The following is an 18,449-nucleotide window of genomic DNA, read 5'->3' as shown; positions in this document are numbered from 1 at the left end:
GGTTTCAAATATAAACTCAGCTCTTTCATCACGTTATGTTCAGCAGAAAATTAATTCCTTCAAAATGAAAAACGAACAAAAATTGATGTCTTATACATCACCGCATACAAGTGGTCAACAGTCAGTAAGGAGAAAACAAGGAAAGAGTTCCAGGATTTTCCTCCTTCAGCATTTCCTCCAGTATGTTACCCCTTGGGTTCCCAACTCACAACCAAAGCCATTCCGTTGTGTTGCCAAAGGGAACCGGCTCCTTCCGAAATGCTTTTAACAGCACTGCGTTTTATGATGATGAACCCTTTTCTGAAGCCTTCGTTCCCATTTACCGTTTTGTTCGTCCTTCCTGTCTGACATGCAAACACAGCCTCCATGCTTTCCATACAACCTAATTCAAAGCAACATATGTTAAACCCACACGGTATCATGTGAGCGTTCAATCCGCATCCACACCATTACCCCACAGAATGCATTCAATGAGCTCCAACAGAGTTCTCTGCGTGCACATCGGAGGAGCCTGCGATGTATGTGGGGCTCTTGCCCGACTCAGACCATCCAGAACTGTGCATGGAACCTGTTCCCTTTTAAGAACAGGGGGCTATTTAAATAGCCGCTAGGATAACTGGCCACAATGCAGGAGCCAGCCGGCTCGGTACTGCAGGAAGCACCGGACGCAGGCTCTTCCACAAAGCTCCAGGAGGCTGCCGCGCAAGGAGCTTGCAGTCATTTGTCTCCTGCAGCCAAAACGCCCGGCACGTCCCCCTCCCTTATTTTACCTAACTAATAGCTCTCCAACCCCATATTGAGAGGGCCTGCTGTGGATCTTGCGGAGGTACAAAATGGTGGATGTGAGCTAATTTTTTTCCTGCTTTCCCCATAACTTAGCGCATCCATCACCCACCTAAGCGCACCCCCCCTCCCCGGCAGCGGCGCACCGAGCACGCCCCGCGGACCCGGCCCGGGGGCAGAAACGCGGGTACCCACCTGATGTCATGTAGCCCCGCGAAGCCTGGGGCGCGAAGGCCGCGGGGAAGCGCTTGTGCAGGCGGTAGTCCTTCTCGCTCCGGGACCTCATGCGGTCCGAGGCCCGGTCCGAGAAATCCGAGCTAGGCCAGGCTCGCCGCAAGGTTGTGCTCCGGGTCTTCTTCATGGTGGGGAGCGCGACCTGCCACCCCGATCCTGGGGGCCTCAGCGCCGGGGCGCAGCGCGCTGCTTCATCCGTCTACGGCGGGCACGACCCGGGCGGACTCTGCGCACATTTTCCCAGCCCCTCCTCGTCGGCGTCTACACCGCCAGCGGCGGGTCCGGCCCTCCCCACGCCCCCACACACCCCCACGGTGAAGGCTCCGATTTTACACACGTCCCACAATGCATTACACTTCATTTGCAATCCGCCCGGCTTATAGCTTCCAGATTCCTGGGGGGAAAGGCACGTTAGCAGGCTCCCCGGCCAGGAGGAGGCGGGGAGGGGGCGGGCGGGGTGGGGGCGCCGAGACTTGCAGCGTGAAAGCAATGGGAGCGCACACAATGGCCCGATTCAGCGCAGGAGTGCTTAGCCAACTGTGAGCCACGGCACAAAAGATCCAAACAAACGAGGAAGCCGAGGCCTCCGGGGCTGACCCGGGATCGGGCGCCCGGGAAGCCGGAGGGGCGGCGGAAGACCCTCCGCACCCGGCGGCTCAGAGAGAGGCGTGGGGTTGACAGTGTCCAAGTCGTGTCCCCCAGGGCCTTTCGACCGCGCGGCCCGCAGTCGCGGGCGCAGGCTGGCTCTGCCTCTCCGGCAGTCCTCGGGAGGCAGTCTTCATTACAGAGGCTCGAATGGGGGGCGCGTGTGCACAGGGGTCCGAGCAGGCTCTGCAGACAGCAGCTGCGGCAGGCGAGCTCCTGCGGAATCCAGGAAGAGCCCGAGTCGTCCTCGCAACTGCAGCGCCTCGTCAATCTTCCTCCTTCCGAGGCTCAGGGTGGTGTGCGTGCGTGCGTGTGTGTGTGTGTGTGTGTGTGCGCGCGTGTGTGTGTGTGTGTGCGCGCGCGCGCGCGCCGACACGCCTGTGCCCCCCTACACATGCATGCTCCTACTTACTGGCCGAGGGGGCGTCGGGAGCCATGGCTGCCAACGAGGCCGTGCCTGCCGATCCACACCCGCACGGTGGCACCGCTGCTCGGTCGCGAGCGCGCAGAACGGCTACTGAAGGGCAGGAAGCAGGGCAGCCGCCCAGGCTCATGCTAATCACCGCGCTGCCTTAAGTTAGAGCACAGATCCTGACAGGCTTCTCTTTTTCATGTAAAACACCCTGCGGCGGCGCGGGGACCTTGGCTGGTGTCCCAGGCCAAAGTCAGCGCTTCGATATTTACATATTTTTAGGATGCTCCCTCCCCCTCGCAGAGAGAGACAGAATCCCCTCGGTGGGAACCGCGAGGTCGGCGGTGCCCTGTCTTGCCCACCTGCGCCAACCCCGAAGTCGGCGAGAGCCGGAGCAGGGGGCGCCACCGGGGGCTCCTGCGACAGCCGCAAACGCCGGGGCGCCTGGTCCACGCCGCCTGGGAAGTGCAGTGGTGGTGGCCTCCGGCTCTTCCTCTCTCGCCCTGGACGCCCCGTGTAAGTCACTAGCCGCCCGCTAACTTGCATTCAGGTCCTTTACACAGCACGGCTCTGCACAGCGGCTTCGGGTCCAGCAACCAATCGCTAAAGGACAACAATGCGCGCGACGCGGGAGGGGAGGGAGGCGCGGGGCCCGGGACGCCGAGGTCACGCCGAGTTAAAGGCGCGCGGTCACAATGCTGCGAACCCCGACGACGCTGTGCCGCGGCCGTTTTTTCAAAACGCCCATACCCCCATTTGGGTTTCCAAAAATGCTCGGGCGTTATAAACAACAAAAATAACTGATTTTTCTTTCTCAGCATTGTATTTTATTTTACCTTTTTTTGCGCTTTTTAAAAAATTACTAACGATGCAACGTTCAAAATCATTTTTTTTTTTTTTTATGCTGTAGTTTCGTAGCCACAGCTGCCAAGGTGCAGAGATAAGGATACGCGAAATCTTTATGGGGCTATGATCTTAACAGGATGATACCGCAAAAAAACAAAACCCAGAAAAACAGCAGGCTCTAAATGGTTAAGACTCAAGAGTTCTAGCGCAATTCGGTGCTATTCCGAGGCTTGAAGTCTTTCGGGGAGGGGGGGCGGGGGGAAGGGGGCCCAAGGTTCTTGAAGAACTATGCGGAGGGGGCGGGGTTTAAACCACAAGCATTAGATAATCTAGAACTAGAGCTTCCATTCAGTATCTTAAGGCTGCCCTCTGTCACCTGGGGCCGGTGGAACTAATCCAACTCTTGGGATGCTGGGGGGTAAACAAACAAGCAAACAAAATCACTATCATACGGAACTTATATTTACACTAATCAAAATTTAGTACTATCTGTAAGACAATTAGCTAATGGTCAGTGACATTTTTTAAAAATTAGGAAAGGTTAGTCCCCCCAAAAGGCACATTTTGCTAAAATGTCTTCTTTACTGTAACAGATCTTCTAAGAACAGAAAGACTACAGCTTTAGAAGCAATAGAAGGCTAAATGTGCAAAGAACCATAGAGGTAGTATAAAATAATTATATTAATGAATGCACGAGATATTGATATCTCAATCCAATTCAACATACAATTACTCAGTACCTCCCATGAGCCAAAAGTGGTGATATGAATGATTACAAGTTACGACTGAAGGCTAATGGTGATTGCTGTGGCAACTGTGGTATTTATTTACTCATTCAGCAAGGAATTATTGACTATCTAGAATATGCCAGCACTGTGATGGGCGCTGGACAAACAGAACACCACACACGGCTCCACGCAGTTTAAGGTCTCAGTAGTAAGCAAATAAATGCACAAAGTGTGCCACGTTCTACAAAGAAGAATAACCTCTATGAAAAAATGACAGTTCATCTGAGACCTATGGGATGAGGAGTCATCCAAGCAAAGAGTAGGGAAAAATGGTGTCTCAGAAACTGGGAACAGTACATGCAAAGGACCTGAGGTAGGAAAGAAGGGTAGCTTCTGTTGGAAGAAGTTAAAGAAGGCCAGTGTGGCTGGAAGTGGAGCATAAGAGAGAAAGGCGTATGATGAGGTCATGGAGGAAGGCGAGAGCCAGATCGTGCAAGGACTTGCATTAAGGGTTTTGTATTCTATCCCAAGTGCAGTGTGAATTGCTGAAGAGCTTTAAGCAAAGAAGCAATGATAGTTTTAGAATTTCTATATAGAAGGGGCTCAACAGAGAGAATCTGTTCAAAGGGAGGGGTCAGCCAGGAATTTTCTGGAGAGCAAGCTTGAATTGCCCTTGACTTAAAACTGAGAAAATAGTCATTGTGTGCATGGGGGGAAAAAAATGGGGTGGGTTGATGGAGATGTGGGGAGGAGAGCGACACTCAGCCGCCTCTGAATGCTGGCCTTGCAGGGGAATGGCATCTTCTAGTACACCTAAACAGAGTATCCTTGGAGGCAAGGCCAAAGGGCCAGACACCGAAGAATTAGAATAGTTTGGGTTAGCTGAATGGAATCAGATAGTAAAGTAGGAGAGGTAGGGATAGTTATGTAATTTATCCATCCAAATCAGATGACAACATCAAAAAAGATTATGAAGTTAAGGCTTGAATCTAGCAAACAGCATATTATGAAACCAATCTTGTCTGGAGAAAGTAGATGTGGAATCCTGTTATTTTAGTCACTGTTAAAATCTGGCTCAGCGTGTCCATCTGTTCCACGGAAACGTTCACTCTGGTCATATGTGACCTGGAGGTCCCCAGTCCTACTAGTTTCAAGTCTCTCAACCTACATGAGACGATCAGGTATCTGGGTTAGGAACTGGGTTAGGAACATCACAGAAGCTCAGCTGCATAACCCAGGATTCAGTACTCGAAAGTTTAGAAATAAATGGAGAAATGATAAAGCAAATCAAGTTTACAGTATTAGTATTTTTTAAATCAGGCTTAAGAATCATTTGTACAGTTGGTATATACGTATCAGATTAAAGACCATCGGATTATAGACACTAATTAGATACACATCTGGTTTGTGATTCTAATTGAAATGTACAATTGGTTTTAGACTCACAATTTTAAGTTCAAAGGTATAAGAACTCTGACTTTGAAATTCTTATTTAAAACTTTGGTTTATTAGGTTTTTAAGAGTTTAATGAGGTTAAGAGTTATAAGAATATAAACTCCATGAAGGCAAGGGATTTTTCTGTTTTATTCATTGCTGCTCATTGTTCTGTTTTGTTCGCTGTATCTCCAGTGGCTAGCAATGCCTGGCATGTATTTGATGACTAATGAAGCCAGGGTGAGTACTCTGGAAAATTTGGTTTGAAGCCTGCCCAGTCAGACATACTAAGTGCTTTTTAAAAATTAAATATACCAAATTTATAAATGCAATTTAAGTTTTCAAGAGGATGTACTTAACTGTGTTTCTAAATGGAACTAATTGTTGAGTAAAGGGACTTCAGTCTTCAATTTGAATTAATCAGATGTTTTTCAAAGTTCCCCCAAGAGTTACAGTTTTTATTTTATTTTATTCTTTTAAATTTACAAACAGAGCTAACGGAATCTAAAAACTTAAGGACATCTTTATTTTTTTCAGTGTGTATCTCTGGTAAAAGAAAATTTGATTTTTTGAATTTGTTACCTCTAGCATACTGAACACTAATTAAAGACTTAAGTAGCTGTTAACGATCTTTGTTGTGCACAGAAAGCCCCCCTCAGACATTAGAAAGCCCATACTGACTATATAGACTGAATGTGGAATAGATCTGGGAGAAACCGAATCACTGGAGTAAAGGTTGATATGAGTGAGAAATGAACACAAACATAAACCTAAGTGGTAACAGCTCTAAGCCTTGACCCTGTGGCCTAGAAAAGATGAATTTCAATCCAGGGCCTCCTAAGCACACAATACCCTGGCATGCAGAGATGCCCACCAACAGGACACTAGCAATTTCCATTGGCATATTAGGCTCCTCAAACTGGAACATTCAAGGAGCAGTCCATTCAAACTGTAGCCAAAGTTGCCTGTGGCCTCATTTTTCTGCCCAAGTATGACTGGTATGGTAAGAGACCTAAAGTGTGCAGAAAGGAAATAGTCATCCATGTATGTTATGTGATACATGCATGGACCTTTGTGATTAAAATATTTGTCAAATAAAAATCAGAATTTTTTTAATTTTTTGATTTTTAATTTTATTATTTTTATTTATTTTTTTTTTTTTAGAGAGAGAGAAAGAGCAAGAGCATGAGCGGGAAGGGGCAGAGGGAGAGAGAGAATCTTAAGCAGGCTCCAGGGCCAGCACAGAGCCCGACACGGGGCTCAATCTCACAACCCTGAGATCATGACCTGAGCTGAAATCAAGAGTCAGATGCTTAACCAACTCAGCCACCCAGGTGCTCCTAAAAATCAGAATTCCGAGTCTGATAGTAATTTCTCTTTCTGCTTCTTTTGGAAACATGATTTACAGATGATATCAATAGGTTACTTTGACTAATAAGCTGATTAGTCAAAAAGAGAGAGAGAGAGAGATAGACGCACCTTGAAGTCAGGCACTTGTGGGGCCGAGGTTATAAAGCTAAAGGAATCTGGAAAAGAGCATGCCCCTGAAGGACTAGGGCTTTTTCAGAGGCTTGTGAGATGGAAAATTGGGGGAATTTCTTATGGGACACATATCTACACTCCTACGTCCCTAGATATATATGTTTGTGCATCCATAGGGCCTGGGATATGCTGGCCTCCAAAGACAGCTAACTAAGGTAGCTGACCAAGGATTTATCCCCCAGGGCACTTCTGTCCACATTTTGTCTTCCTAACCCAGGCTCCAAACTGCTAGTTACAATTTTAACAGAAAGCTCCAGCATTTACGGTCTTTCTAAGAAGATGCTAGACAGGTGGTGGCTGAAACACTCCAGGAAGTGATAAATCCATAGGATAAAACACATTTAAGAGAACTCCTATGAATAATGAGAATGTGTGTGTGTGTGCGTGCGTGCGCGTGTGTGTGTGTGTGTGTGTGTATTTGCTTTCCATTGCTACCAAAATCTAAGTTGAATGTCTCTTATTCTCCACTTAGGTACATTGTCACTTGCCATTCACCCCTGACAGGGCCGTAATGAGTAATGGTTGTCAGTGAATGCCACCCTCAAAGACAGCAACGTCCAGGGATGGAGGGATTCACCAAGGAGAAGTAATTCAAGAGGGCCCTGAGTTTGGGAGGCCTGCTGATGGAGGGTGCTGGTACCATTGTGATGTGATGCACATCTCGACACCAGACTGATGGCAGGTAGAGTGACAGAGGGCACTGAGGCGCAGGGATGCCCAAGTAACGGGCATTCATATCTTTGTGGGGGCGCCTGGGAAAAGTTAGTCTTTGAGTTCCATTTGTTTTTTTCAATTGTGATGGTAATAATATGTCTCTTAAACTGTTGTAGCAAGGATTTGAGGTAAATATACCAATGTGCCGATTCACTGCTACCAAGTAGAAAGCATCAGTAAAAGATATCCTTTTTTACTATTATTATTATTAATATTGAACACTGAGGGAGGGAAGCATTTTAAAAACCCGAATCCTTTCTAGATCCTTTTGTTCACCTATGAACCCTGCTTTGTAGCAAATTAACAAAACAGGTTACTTTGACTAATTCCAGGGGTGCGGGGGCACCAGGGATGCTACCAGCGAGCATGCTGACATGGTGGGTGCTGCTGAGTTGCAGAGTTGAAATACACAGCATCCACACACTGGGCTAGAAAAAAGGGAAGAAGAAAACAGCACCCAGCCCAGCTAGAGCATACTCAGGAGCTAAGGCATTCACTGACCCGCACACCTGGATTCAAGTGGAGAAGTCACTGGGATCAAGAAGAGAGTCCAGAGAAGGTGGAAACAGCCCAAGTGTCCATCAGCGAATGGACGAACAGAAGGTGGCTTGTCCAGACAATGGAATGGTGCTCAGCCTTAAAGAGGAAGGCATTCTGACACAGTCCGCAATGTGGATGAACCGTGAACACATTAGCGAAGTGAAAGATGCCAGACACAAAAGAACCGTATGATTCCCCTTAAATGAGGTACCTAGTGTAGACAAATTCATAGCCACAGAAAGAACATTCATGGTCACCAGAGCCTAGGGAGAATGGGGAGGGGGAGTTAGTGATCAGTGAGTAGAGAGTTTCCATTTGGGAAGATGAACAAGTTCCAGAGGTGGATGGCTGCACAACAATGTGAATGTGCTTCATGCCACTGACTCAAACATAATGAAAATGGTAACTGTTTCATGTATATTTCATCAAAATTGTAAGAAGAAAAAGAATAGAGGACTTGGAACAAAGCCACCCTCAAGAACTGGCTTTGTGGGTGCACTGTTGCTGGGAAGACGAGCTAGTGCGCACTGGCCTTTGGATGGACCTGCCCACACTGGTTGCACACATCTTCTCCTTCATCACCTTTGAAAACACAGGCTAACATCAGGGAGGCCATAAGCGTAGAACAAGCTCAGAAGCAAACCAGCAGGGTCGGGCGCCACCAAAGTATCAGTGGGAAAGGGGTCCTTCAAGGATGCATTGGAATTTGTAAAGATCGAGAGAACAAATTTTTTAAGATTTCTTTTAGGTTTACAGACACTGAAGGTTTTGCTCTTTAAATGTATATAATGAATGAATGAATGAATGAATGAATGAATATTAATGGACACTCCATTCTAATACTCCATTTCTACCAACCAGAGAAAGTAGCCTGAGCAATGATACTGGTCAGAAATCAACAGAGGAAACCAATGGTCTCCTCCAGCTGAAAGGTAGGGAGATGTAGCGAATGGTGAGCAACTGGGGTGTATATTGGGACAGTTGGTGGAGGGAGGGTTTGGGGCTTGGGCCGATGAGTCTGTGCATAATTCACAAGGAAAAGGGGCATAATGAATACTGAGCAAAGGAGAGACATAACTGGGTAGCACTTGTAAATTTAATCCAGTGGGAACTGGCTGCAAACAGGCAGGAGGAAGCTTTTTGGGGTGCTGAAAATATTGTTACAACTGAACTGTGGCTGCGGCTGAAAATTTCACTAATGTATCAAAACACATCAAACACTTAAAGATGGGTGAATTTTACGGCATTCAAATTTATACCTCTCTAAATAAAAATAAAAAAAAAAATTACCCAGCCATAGAGTGGAGGATTATCTGGAAAAGAGAGAGACCTGCCCCAGAAGACCACTGGGAGACTATTGCAATAGTGTGGTTGACACGATGTGAGTCCGAATTTGAGTTCTTGCTGGAAGAATGGAGAAGTGTGGACGGGAACACTGCCGGGTTAGAACCGGCCGACCTACACAGCTGATCTTACAAGGGGTTGGGTGAGGACAGACCAAGGAGAGAGGATCAGAGATACCTCCAAGGTTTAGGGACTAGTGATTCCACACACAGAAACCGGGAAGTCGTTTTACTTCTGGACCCTCCCCTTTCCTGAACTTTGGAGCTCTGATAATTTATGCTACATATTTCGGCCCTTATTCTCACACTTTTCAATATTATCTAATTCCTAAATATTATACACACACAATATTCTTCTTGCTAATGTAACTGACAATCTCTCCATTGCAAAATCCATTGACGACGTTAGTCCTTATCTGGGTTCTTGCTTGGCACTGGTGCCTACTCTCTCCTCTTTTATTGTTTTTAAAGATTTTATTTATTTATTTGAGAAAGAGAGAGAAAGAGATCACAAGCAGGGGGTGGGGCAGGCAGAGGCAGAGGGAGAAGCAGGCTTCCTGCGGAGCAGGGAGCCCGAGGCGGGGCTCGACCCCAGGACCCTGGAATCATGACCTGAGCCGAAGGCAGACGCTTAACCAACTGAGCCCCCCAGGCGCCCCCCACTCTCCCCTTAAAGTGTGTCTCTCCTTTCTCTGTTTTACTGTCCCTCTCCAAGGCTCTCATCCCACTTCTCAATTCTCCTCTGCCCCCGAAACCCTGGCATTCTCTGGGTTCCTCCATTCTCCCTAGCTGAGCTCAACTACACCCTCTGCTTAGTGTTAACCCCGCAAGTGAAAACTTTCCCTAAACTCTCACCATCTGACCTCTCCCCTAGGCTGCAAATCCCTACTTCTTACTGCCAACTGGATATTTTCCCCAGATTCTCCACGGACAATCAACCTCAAGCTGCTCATTACACAAAATTCATCATCTTTACCCCCGTTCTCCCAACCTCTGGCTTTCTGACATACATTTCCAGGCATGGTCAATGGTGCTCCCAGACAGCCAGTCTCGTAGAGCAAGAACATGGGCATCAACCAGCCTACGCTTCTCTCTCTCAGGGCTCCCTCCCATCCATCCCATGACCCTCACCACCCCCAGTCCTCACCACATTCCTCCTGCTTTCTACTGCCTGCCTTTGTCCCAAAGGCCTGAGGCAAGGCACTGGGGAAGCAGCAATGGGCCATAAAGAGAAAACTGGTACCAGTGTTCTGCCGCAAGATAACCAGCTGCCTTTGTGTGTTTGCCAAAGATACATGAAAGGTAACCTAAAATCCTCAGTGAAATAAGACTATATTATAAATTTAAATATCAACAATTAAAATAAGATATATACAATCATATGCCTAATTTATTTGTCTAAATACATACTTCAAAATAAGTTTTTCAATTAAAAATGGAAATTTGTCATCAGTAATTTGGCTCAATATTAAATAGCTGAAGGCAAAAATCAGACTGTATAGTCATAAAAAGATTATACATTTCAGTCTTTATATTAACTAGCATGGAGAAGCCCCAAATCATATGTGAACGCAGCTGGAAATCATAAAACTATTTAACCATCTTCGCTGATAAGATTTTGACACTGACCATGAGGCAGTTGACTTCTGTTCAACAAGTTCTGTTACCTGAGGTAAACCACATAGTTAGTAGTATCTTCTGCCCTCTTCTTTGGAAAAGTACCCATGAGAATCTCGTATCAAGCCTTCAAGTCTCTCTTCAAAATGCTTAAAATCCTTTCAGTAAAATCAGAAGAGTTTTCATCTGGTCGTTCAGCCAACTAAGAGAACACCGTTCATGATGATCTCGGTGTGCAGCCCCTACGTCCAGCTATGAAACCACCTCTTTTAATCCTCCTTACACTGAAAACCTGTCTTTGCAAAATAGCACGTGTTACAGCTACTTTTGTTCATTTAAAGAACCTAAAGTTATACTCACACGACTTCAAGTAATTAAAGACAACACCAAAATATGGCCATTTACAAGGCCAGAGGCAACTAGGCACGTTCTCACAGAGAATAGGCTTCCTCTAGAAAGGCCTAATATTTTTCTGAAACCCATACAGTTGCATACTGGACTTTCTTACATGATCTAATAAGCTTCAGAATGAAACAATTTGAGTGAATGGAGTGAATGAAAAATTTGAGTCACCTCACCTCCATACAGATCGAGAGAAGAAAAAGTAGAACGTTGTTGCCCGATTGACAGGACTGGTAATATTAACAATTCATTTAGCAACTCTTTCCGTTTTTCACATACACGTCAGGCTTACGCTGTGCACAGGACAGTGAGAAATATCTGCTTCCCCAGTCAAGCCTCAGTAGTTAGGCTGAGTTCTCCCTTGGACCCACCAGGATTTTGGTCACAACCCGACACAATGTCTCCGTGAATGTTCCGCTCATTCTTGACTAACTACAGAAGACTAGCTAAAATCACAGTATTGGTGGGTTCCTCAGGTTGTAGTGAGTAGTATCAACCTTGTACCAGCGAAATTGTTAACTCTTATCATTTTATAATGAAAAATACTGTTATCTTTATGTTGAACAACTCCTTAAAGTGTTCTGCCGCAAGATAACCAGCCGCCTTTGTGTGTTTGAAATTCTTCTCATGGTTACTCCTAACCTCATGACAAAATGTGAAGATTGTGTGAGCTGTAAATCCACTTTCTGAGCATAGATAATCTGCAACAGAGAGTAATATCCTAAAAGTAAAACACAGCTGGAGACAGAGGAACCCTCTTATGCTGTTGGTGGGAATACAAACTGGTGTTTTTCAGTTTACTCTGGAAAACAGTATGGAGGTTCCTCAAAAAGTTAAAAACAGAGCTATCCTACGACCCAGCAATTGCACTACTAGGTATTTATCTAAAGGATACAAAAATACTGATTTGAAGGGGCACGTGCACCCCAATGTTTATAGCAGCAATGTCCACCATACCCAAAATATAGAATGAGCCTAGATGTCCATTGACAGTGAATGGATAAAGAAGATGTGATGTATATATACAATGGAATATTACTCAGCCATCAAAAAGAGTGAAATCTTGCCATTTGCAACGACGTGGATGCAACTAGAGGGTATTAAATGCTAAGCGAAATAAGTCAGAGAAAGACAAATACCATATGATTTCACTCATATGTGGAATTTAAGAAACAAAACAGATGAACATAGGGGAAAGAAAGGAAAAATAAAATGAGATGAAAATTGAGAGGGAGACAAACAAGAGACTCTTAACTACAGAAACAAACAGGGTTGCTGGAGGGGAGGCGGGTGGGGGGAAGGGATAATTGGGTGATAGACATTAAGGAGGGTACTGGATGTAATGAGCACTGGGTACTATACGCAACTGATGAATCACTAAATTCTACCCCTGAATCTAATAATACACTGTATGTTAACTAAATTGAATTTAAATTAAAAATTAAAACACACACACACACACACACACACAGCACGGGGCCACACAGAAACGGCCTCCATGTCATGTACTCCCAAAACCCATCCCAGGTGACACACAGCCACCCGACACATTCACCCAGTGCGGGTCCTGCCTTCCATCTGTCAGTCTTCATTGCTGTTGTACCTTTTACTCAGAAGAGCAATATGAATACAAGCCCTTGCATTTTCTCCTGAAGGCCCAACGAATCAGCTGGGGTGTGCATTGCAATGTGCACAACAGGCTGAACTATGGCCACTCCTCAACAACGTCATTTCCCTTCTCTGGACCTTCTTGGAAGCCGCCCCGCTTCCCCGAGATGCCTCTCACCTCTTTATCCTCCTGCAAACCTCTCACTCATCCTTTAAGATTCAAACTGTGGTCAGTACTCTTACTTAAACCTTCCACCTTCTCCCTCCCTCAGCCCTCCCGTTCCCGTTCTCCGGCACAGTGGGAAGCCACTGTAATACAATATAATATTGCACAGAGCCTCCAACTGCCTCCCTGGTTTGTATACTCCTTGAGACCAAGGACATTTTGCTCACGGAACCACTGTGCGCTGAGCACCTGCTATGTGCTAATAGGGGCTGTCAGTTCTGGGATAACAAAATCACAGCCATAAGGACAAACGTTCTGTCACTAAGGAGTCTGCATCCTCATGGGAAGAGACAACAATAAACAAATAAAGTAATAAGTTACAGAGAACGTGAAATAGCAATACTGCCACGGAAGAAAGTAAAGCCAGGGACAAACACGGAGGCTGAAGTTTTGCGATTTAAAATGGAGTGGCCGGGGACAGCTTCACTCTAGTAATCAGGGATGCCTTGTGCCTTTCCAAAAGTAGGCCCTCAATAAATGCGTGCAGTGCCGTGCTAATTTGAGACCCTCTTCAGTGCTGTGGTGGTCCTAGCAGAATGCAACAAATGCCATGGATATGTAAAGTGGATTTGGGATCATAAGGGACCTAATATTATATCTATTGCGTTGTCCTTCAGATCCACTTGGAACTAAGGAATAATACATGATGCCTTCTGTTTGCACTGGACTTTACAGGTTATTGAGTCTCTGGGGTCTGAGGTGAGCAAGGCAGGAGTTAAAAACATAAAAACAAAGAAACGAAGACCCAAAGGCCGTAAGGGATTTGCCCGAAGCCATACAGAGGTTGAAGACCCAGGTTTCCATCCTTGAGATTCCCAGTCCAGAAGTTTCCCTCCCCACCCACCTGCCTCTGGAAGGACTGATGTGAGCGGTTCAAAGGCTCATCTACTCATTGCTTTTCCATAGTATGAGTGAAGTTCACATACATTTTTATATTGCTGGAAGAGCTCCCAAATTTCTGTTACCTTATTAATAAGTTTTTATGAATAGGGGCGCATGTAAAACAGAAGACGAATTTCTGCAGATGATTCAAATGACTCCCTGGGCTGCTTTGTGCAGACGGTGCGTGAGATCTAGAGTTAAATCCACACGCCTCCTTCAGACTAATCAATCTGGAAAGTTTTCTTTCTTCAGTTCTGTTTGCAGGTCACTGCAGAACTGTTTCCCAAGCCAGTGGAAAAAAAACCACACTAGACCACAGATGGATTTTAAAGGATGGATCTTTTTTTCCAACATGTGCCTTCCTGTAATTTAAGGAAATGTTACATATGAACAATTAAAATCATGTATCAAAAAAGAAGCCAAGCTCCAATAGTTTCCCATTCTATCAAATTACAAAAATCGTAAAAAAAAAAAAAAAGCCCCAGATATGGAAATTCCAGCCTCTATTTAAGAATAACTACTTCTACTTCCAGCGAAAATAGCACTTTTAGGTAATATCATGTAATAATTACTAACAACATTTTAAACTTTAATATGGAGTGAAAAGCACACAGATGCAGTTGTTCAATAATTTCTGCTAAGTGCATTTGAAATATTTCTTTAGCTTTCTTTCAATATTTAGGAGTTGAAGTAATTAGACTTGTGGATAATAATCTTCAGTCTTCCTATTACTATTCATCTGGTTATTTTAAAGGTGCTGTGGACCCTCTAGTTCGAACACAGAGGAGTAGCTATAACCTAAAAACCGTTTGCAGCAGCTGTCCTTAGAGTTACCATATTATTTATTATTCCACCAGGACACTCTTTAAAGCAGAAAGGATGCTGTTAATTAGACTAGGACAAAATGCTTAAACCCGTGCCCTCCTGGGCAAACAGGGACATCTGGTCACCCTACTTTCAAGATAATTAGTCAAAAAAAAATATGTAAGTTTTGCTTTATAGGAGCAAATAAATAAATCTAAAGTGGGGAGACAAGAGTAGTTACCAGGAAGATCAGTCATTTTTAAATGTAAACTAGTAATATTTTGGGGTGTGTCCATCTGCTCTTCTCTCTCTTCTGACTAAAACGGTGAGGATTCAAAGACCTGAAGCAAACGTTTAGTTTTGGCCGAGACATGTACTGAATCAGCTCTGCTACGACCCCCTTTGCCAAAAAACAAAACACCAACCAGCTCAGGTAACTGCATGTGATGGCAAGTGGTCCTTGTGAAGGGAACGTGAACTCAGCATTGCTCAGATTTCCATCCCCGGCACTCTCCCGCTTCCCACGGAGAAGGAGGGACGGACTGTGTTAGGACGCCACTGGTGGTTCCCTCCAGGCCACCACGCTGAGGACACTGGCAGCAGAGGGAAGGGACAAATGCTACACTTCCTAACATTTTACATGTGGAACACGCTTCAGCACACAAACAAAACTAGGTCTGACAGTCAAGCCCTGGCCTCAGCCTACATTTGGGCTTTGTGTAGACAGACCCCTGTGCCAGTCGGGAAACTCTACCTATCTATCTCAATGGCTTCTCAGAAGGAAGGAGGGAGAGTATCCTAGAGGTGGGAAAGGGCCAAACCCAAATAAGAAGCTACAAGGAAGAGACAGAAAGCAATGAAGGAAAGAGGAAAATTGAACCCAGAGATAAGAAAGGGTCACAGTTACGTGACATAGTTTTCTTCCAAAATCTCAAAGACTGATTTCCAGGGGATATCTGATCTGGCTCCCTGGCCTCCGGACGCTGTGTTTTAAACACCTCCAAGTCCTTGGAGGCAAGCCTTCCACGGAATTTTCCAGAACCACTGTACAATTTTAAACTTAACATTATTTCAGTTTCGGGCATAAGGAAATCCATCCACATGTGGTCCTAACAAATAAATGTCATTTGGAGTCATCACCCATATGCTAATGAATAGGTGGAATTGCGAGTGTAATATTTTAAATTTAGATGCTGTAACAAGTAAAAACTAACTGCTTGGGGTGAGAGGCTAGATATGTCCTATGTATGCATCAACTAGGAGAAGACCATCCAGTTGGCTTTTACGTGTCATTACAGATTGTTGTAATCACCACCACAACCTTAGCCTGAGCCAAAAACCAGGAGTTGGTCACTTAACCAACTGCATCATTCAGGCGCCCTAATTATTTTTAATTAACACCCTCTATCTGGTCCAGGGCTGGACACACAGACACCTTCTTCTTCCCACCAAGGCAAGGGGTCCACCCCTGGAAAGCTCGCAGAGGTCTTTACTGTGCCACATGAGATGGTCGAAGCTCTCTCTTTTCTCTCCATTCCATTTCTTCCTCTCCTTCGGTTCTTTCAGGGATTACCCTAGTTTGGCAAACATTCTTACTTTTTTTTTTTTTAATCTAAAATTAATCACCATCTCCATGTTCTCCCCAACAACACAAAGACCTTAGAATGATTCAGCTCTGTCCACACACACATTGGCTCCCAGGCTACTGTTGTTTGTCCTCTCCTTCCCTCCCGTCCTCCCCTTCTTCTTCCTCCCTCTTCCCATCTTCCTCCCTCCCTCTCGCTCTCCCTCCTACTCTCTCTCCTCCCTCCCTCTCTGTCTGCCTCCCTCCCTCCTCCCTTCCTCTCTCTCTCTTTCTTTCTCTCTTTCTTTCTTTTCGATTACTGTTTTAAATAGACCTTGTTGCAATTGGCCCGTCTACCAGTTTCCTTGCTCAACATGAGCAGACCAGCTCCCTTGGGTCTGAGTTGCTAGCTTAATGGTGGATGGAGATCACTGTGTTTTATGAGATTGAAGAGCCAAGAAATACTATGAAATATTTCACCTGGAAATCTATAGATTTACTTTTTCTAATCCGGGGCTTTTCAGGATAGAGAGTCAGCTATATTGCTGGAAATGGAAACAAGCAATTCACTTTTCCTCTTTTTTTTTTTTTTTGGTCGATAAATAGGAAGAATCCCTTAGTATTTATAAAATCTGATTTTTTTCACCAGAAAAAGAAAGAAAAATAGAGGCGAGTTAAAGAAACACACAAACACACACACAGACACACACATGCAACAAAAGTTCCTGGCCATCCTTTAATAGTTTCACAATAAGTCACAATAAGGTACGATGTGGTTATGGTTCTCCCTCCCTCCCTTCCTCCCTCTCTCCCTCTCAGTGGGCTCAAGACAACACAGCCACTTGGAGACCTACAGAGAGGGCAGTCCCTACTGGGCACAGCATGGCGAGGCTTGGGGAGCTGGGGTGGGGTGATGGAAAGCACCCCAAGACAGTAGCCAGGGTTCTGAGGCTCATGTCTTGCTTCAGCTCCTAATTCCCTTTGGCTCCTTCAGCAATTGTCACTACACTGCTCTGAACCTCGCCTTCTTCACCCACCACCTCAGCGAGGTTCTGGGGAGGATCAGGGCTCTGGGCAGGGCGGCAAGCGCGGGGAAAGAGCTCTAAAATGGAAGTGTGGAAACTCGAGTCCCATGCCAGACTTTGATGATCCCTACACTGGTCAACTCAAAAAGCCTCTATGAGTCTCGACATCTTCATTTAGAAAAGCCAGGGAGCACATCAGACAGCTGCAGGCTCCCTTTCCGGGCTCAAACTCCATCCTGTGTTATTACAATGAGATAATCAATGCGAGCATACTTTGAGGTCTATATAAGCACTATAGCTCAGTTTTATAGAGAGGAGTTGATGAGGGCTGGAGTAATAATAAATCAATGGTAGGTCATTTTTCTATTTCTTTGTGATTTTGAGGTGATACTACAGCAGGTTATGGTAGAATTTTACTTTGGGACAACAAGAATAATAAAGAGGAATTCTTGGGAACCCAGGATTGCTAAGTATGACATGACAGTTTATGCCAGTTCAATGTGCAGTCAGATCTCAGTTAAGTGCTGGTTCTGCCTCTAACTATTTCTGTGTCCCTCGACAAATTATTTAATCTCTATAAGCCTCAGTCTTCTCATCTTTAAAATGAGAACAGTATTATATTAGTGGTGAGTTCAAATAAGATAATAAACGTGAAGCTCTTGGCTCAGTCTTTTACCCAGGAAGTCCTTGCCATCGAAGACGAGCAAATGAGGCAAAACTTAGTAAAGTCAAGGATTTTCATTAGGCCTTTATTTAACTCATACCTTAAGTCTTTGCAGGGGGGCGGGGCGCAGAGAATAAGCTTGTTTCATCTCCCAAAGGGAACAGAAAAATAGAAGTAGCAACCCAGCTCTACTTTGGTGTCTTCTAAGGGGAAAAAAAGGATTTGCCATCTGGGGAGAACACACCCAGCCAACGAGATGTGCAGGTATTCCAGCATCTTCCCCATGATCCTCCACATTTGCACAAAACACTCAACCGTAGTGCCTGAGCCAGCAACTCCCACCCTCCGGGGACTGGCCAGGGTGCAGCACACTCTCTCCCATCCCCTTGGTATAGCTCTTGGCCACTCTTCCAGACAGAGCAGATTTGAAAACCAC

At 45.3% G+C, this 18,449-nt stretch overlaps 1 protein-coding gene across 2 annotated transcripts in view; it reads right to left on the bottom strand.

Annotated features, from left to right (window-relative positions):
- The window catches only part of STOX2 (storkhead box 2), a 200,589-nt gene that overhangs the window by 95,021 nt on the left and 87,119 nt on the right, over positions 1-18,449 (bottom strand). Inside the window, exon 1 of one of the 2 annotated variants that reach the window (XM_028099877.2) lies at positions 979-1,144. The exons of the other annotated variant lie outside the window; for it this stretch is intronic. Coding sequence (XP_027955678.1) covers positions 979-1,144 — 166 coding nt within the window. Of the gene's footprint in view, positions 1-978; positions 1,145-18,449 lie in introns of those variants that run through there. 2 annotated transcript variants of the gene reach the window in all.

Source organism: Eumetopias jubatus, unplaced genomic scaffold (genome assembly GCF_037043125.1).
Source record: "Eumetopias jubatus isolate StellerSeaLion01/CBP00866 unplaced genomic scaffold, mEumJub1_p1.0 scaffold_2, whole genome shotgun sequence".
Lineage (NCBI taxonomy): Eukaryota > Metazoa > Chordata > Mammalia > Carnivora > Otariidae > Eumetopias > Eumetopias jubatus.
This window is presented reverse-complemented; position numbering and strand designations above follow the sequence as displayed.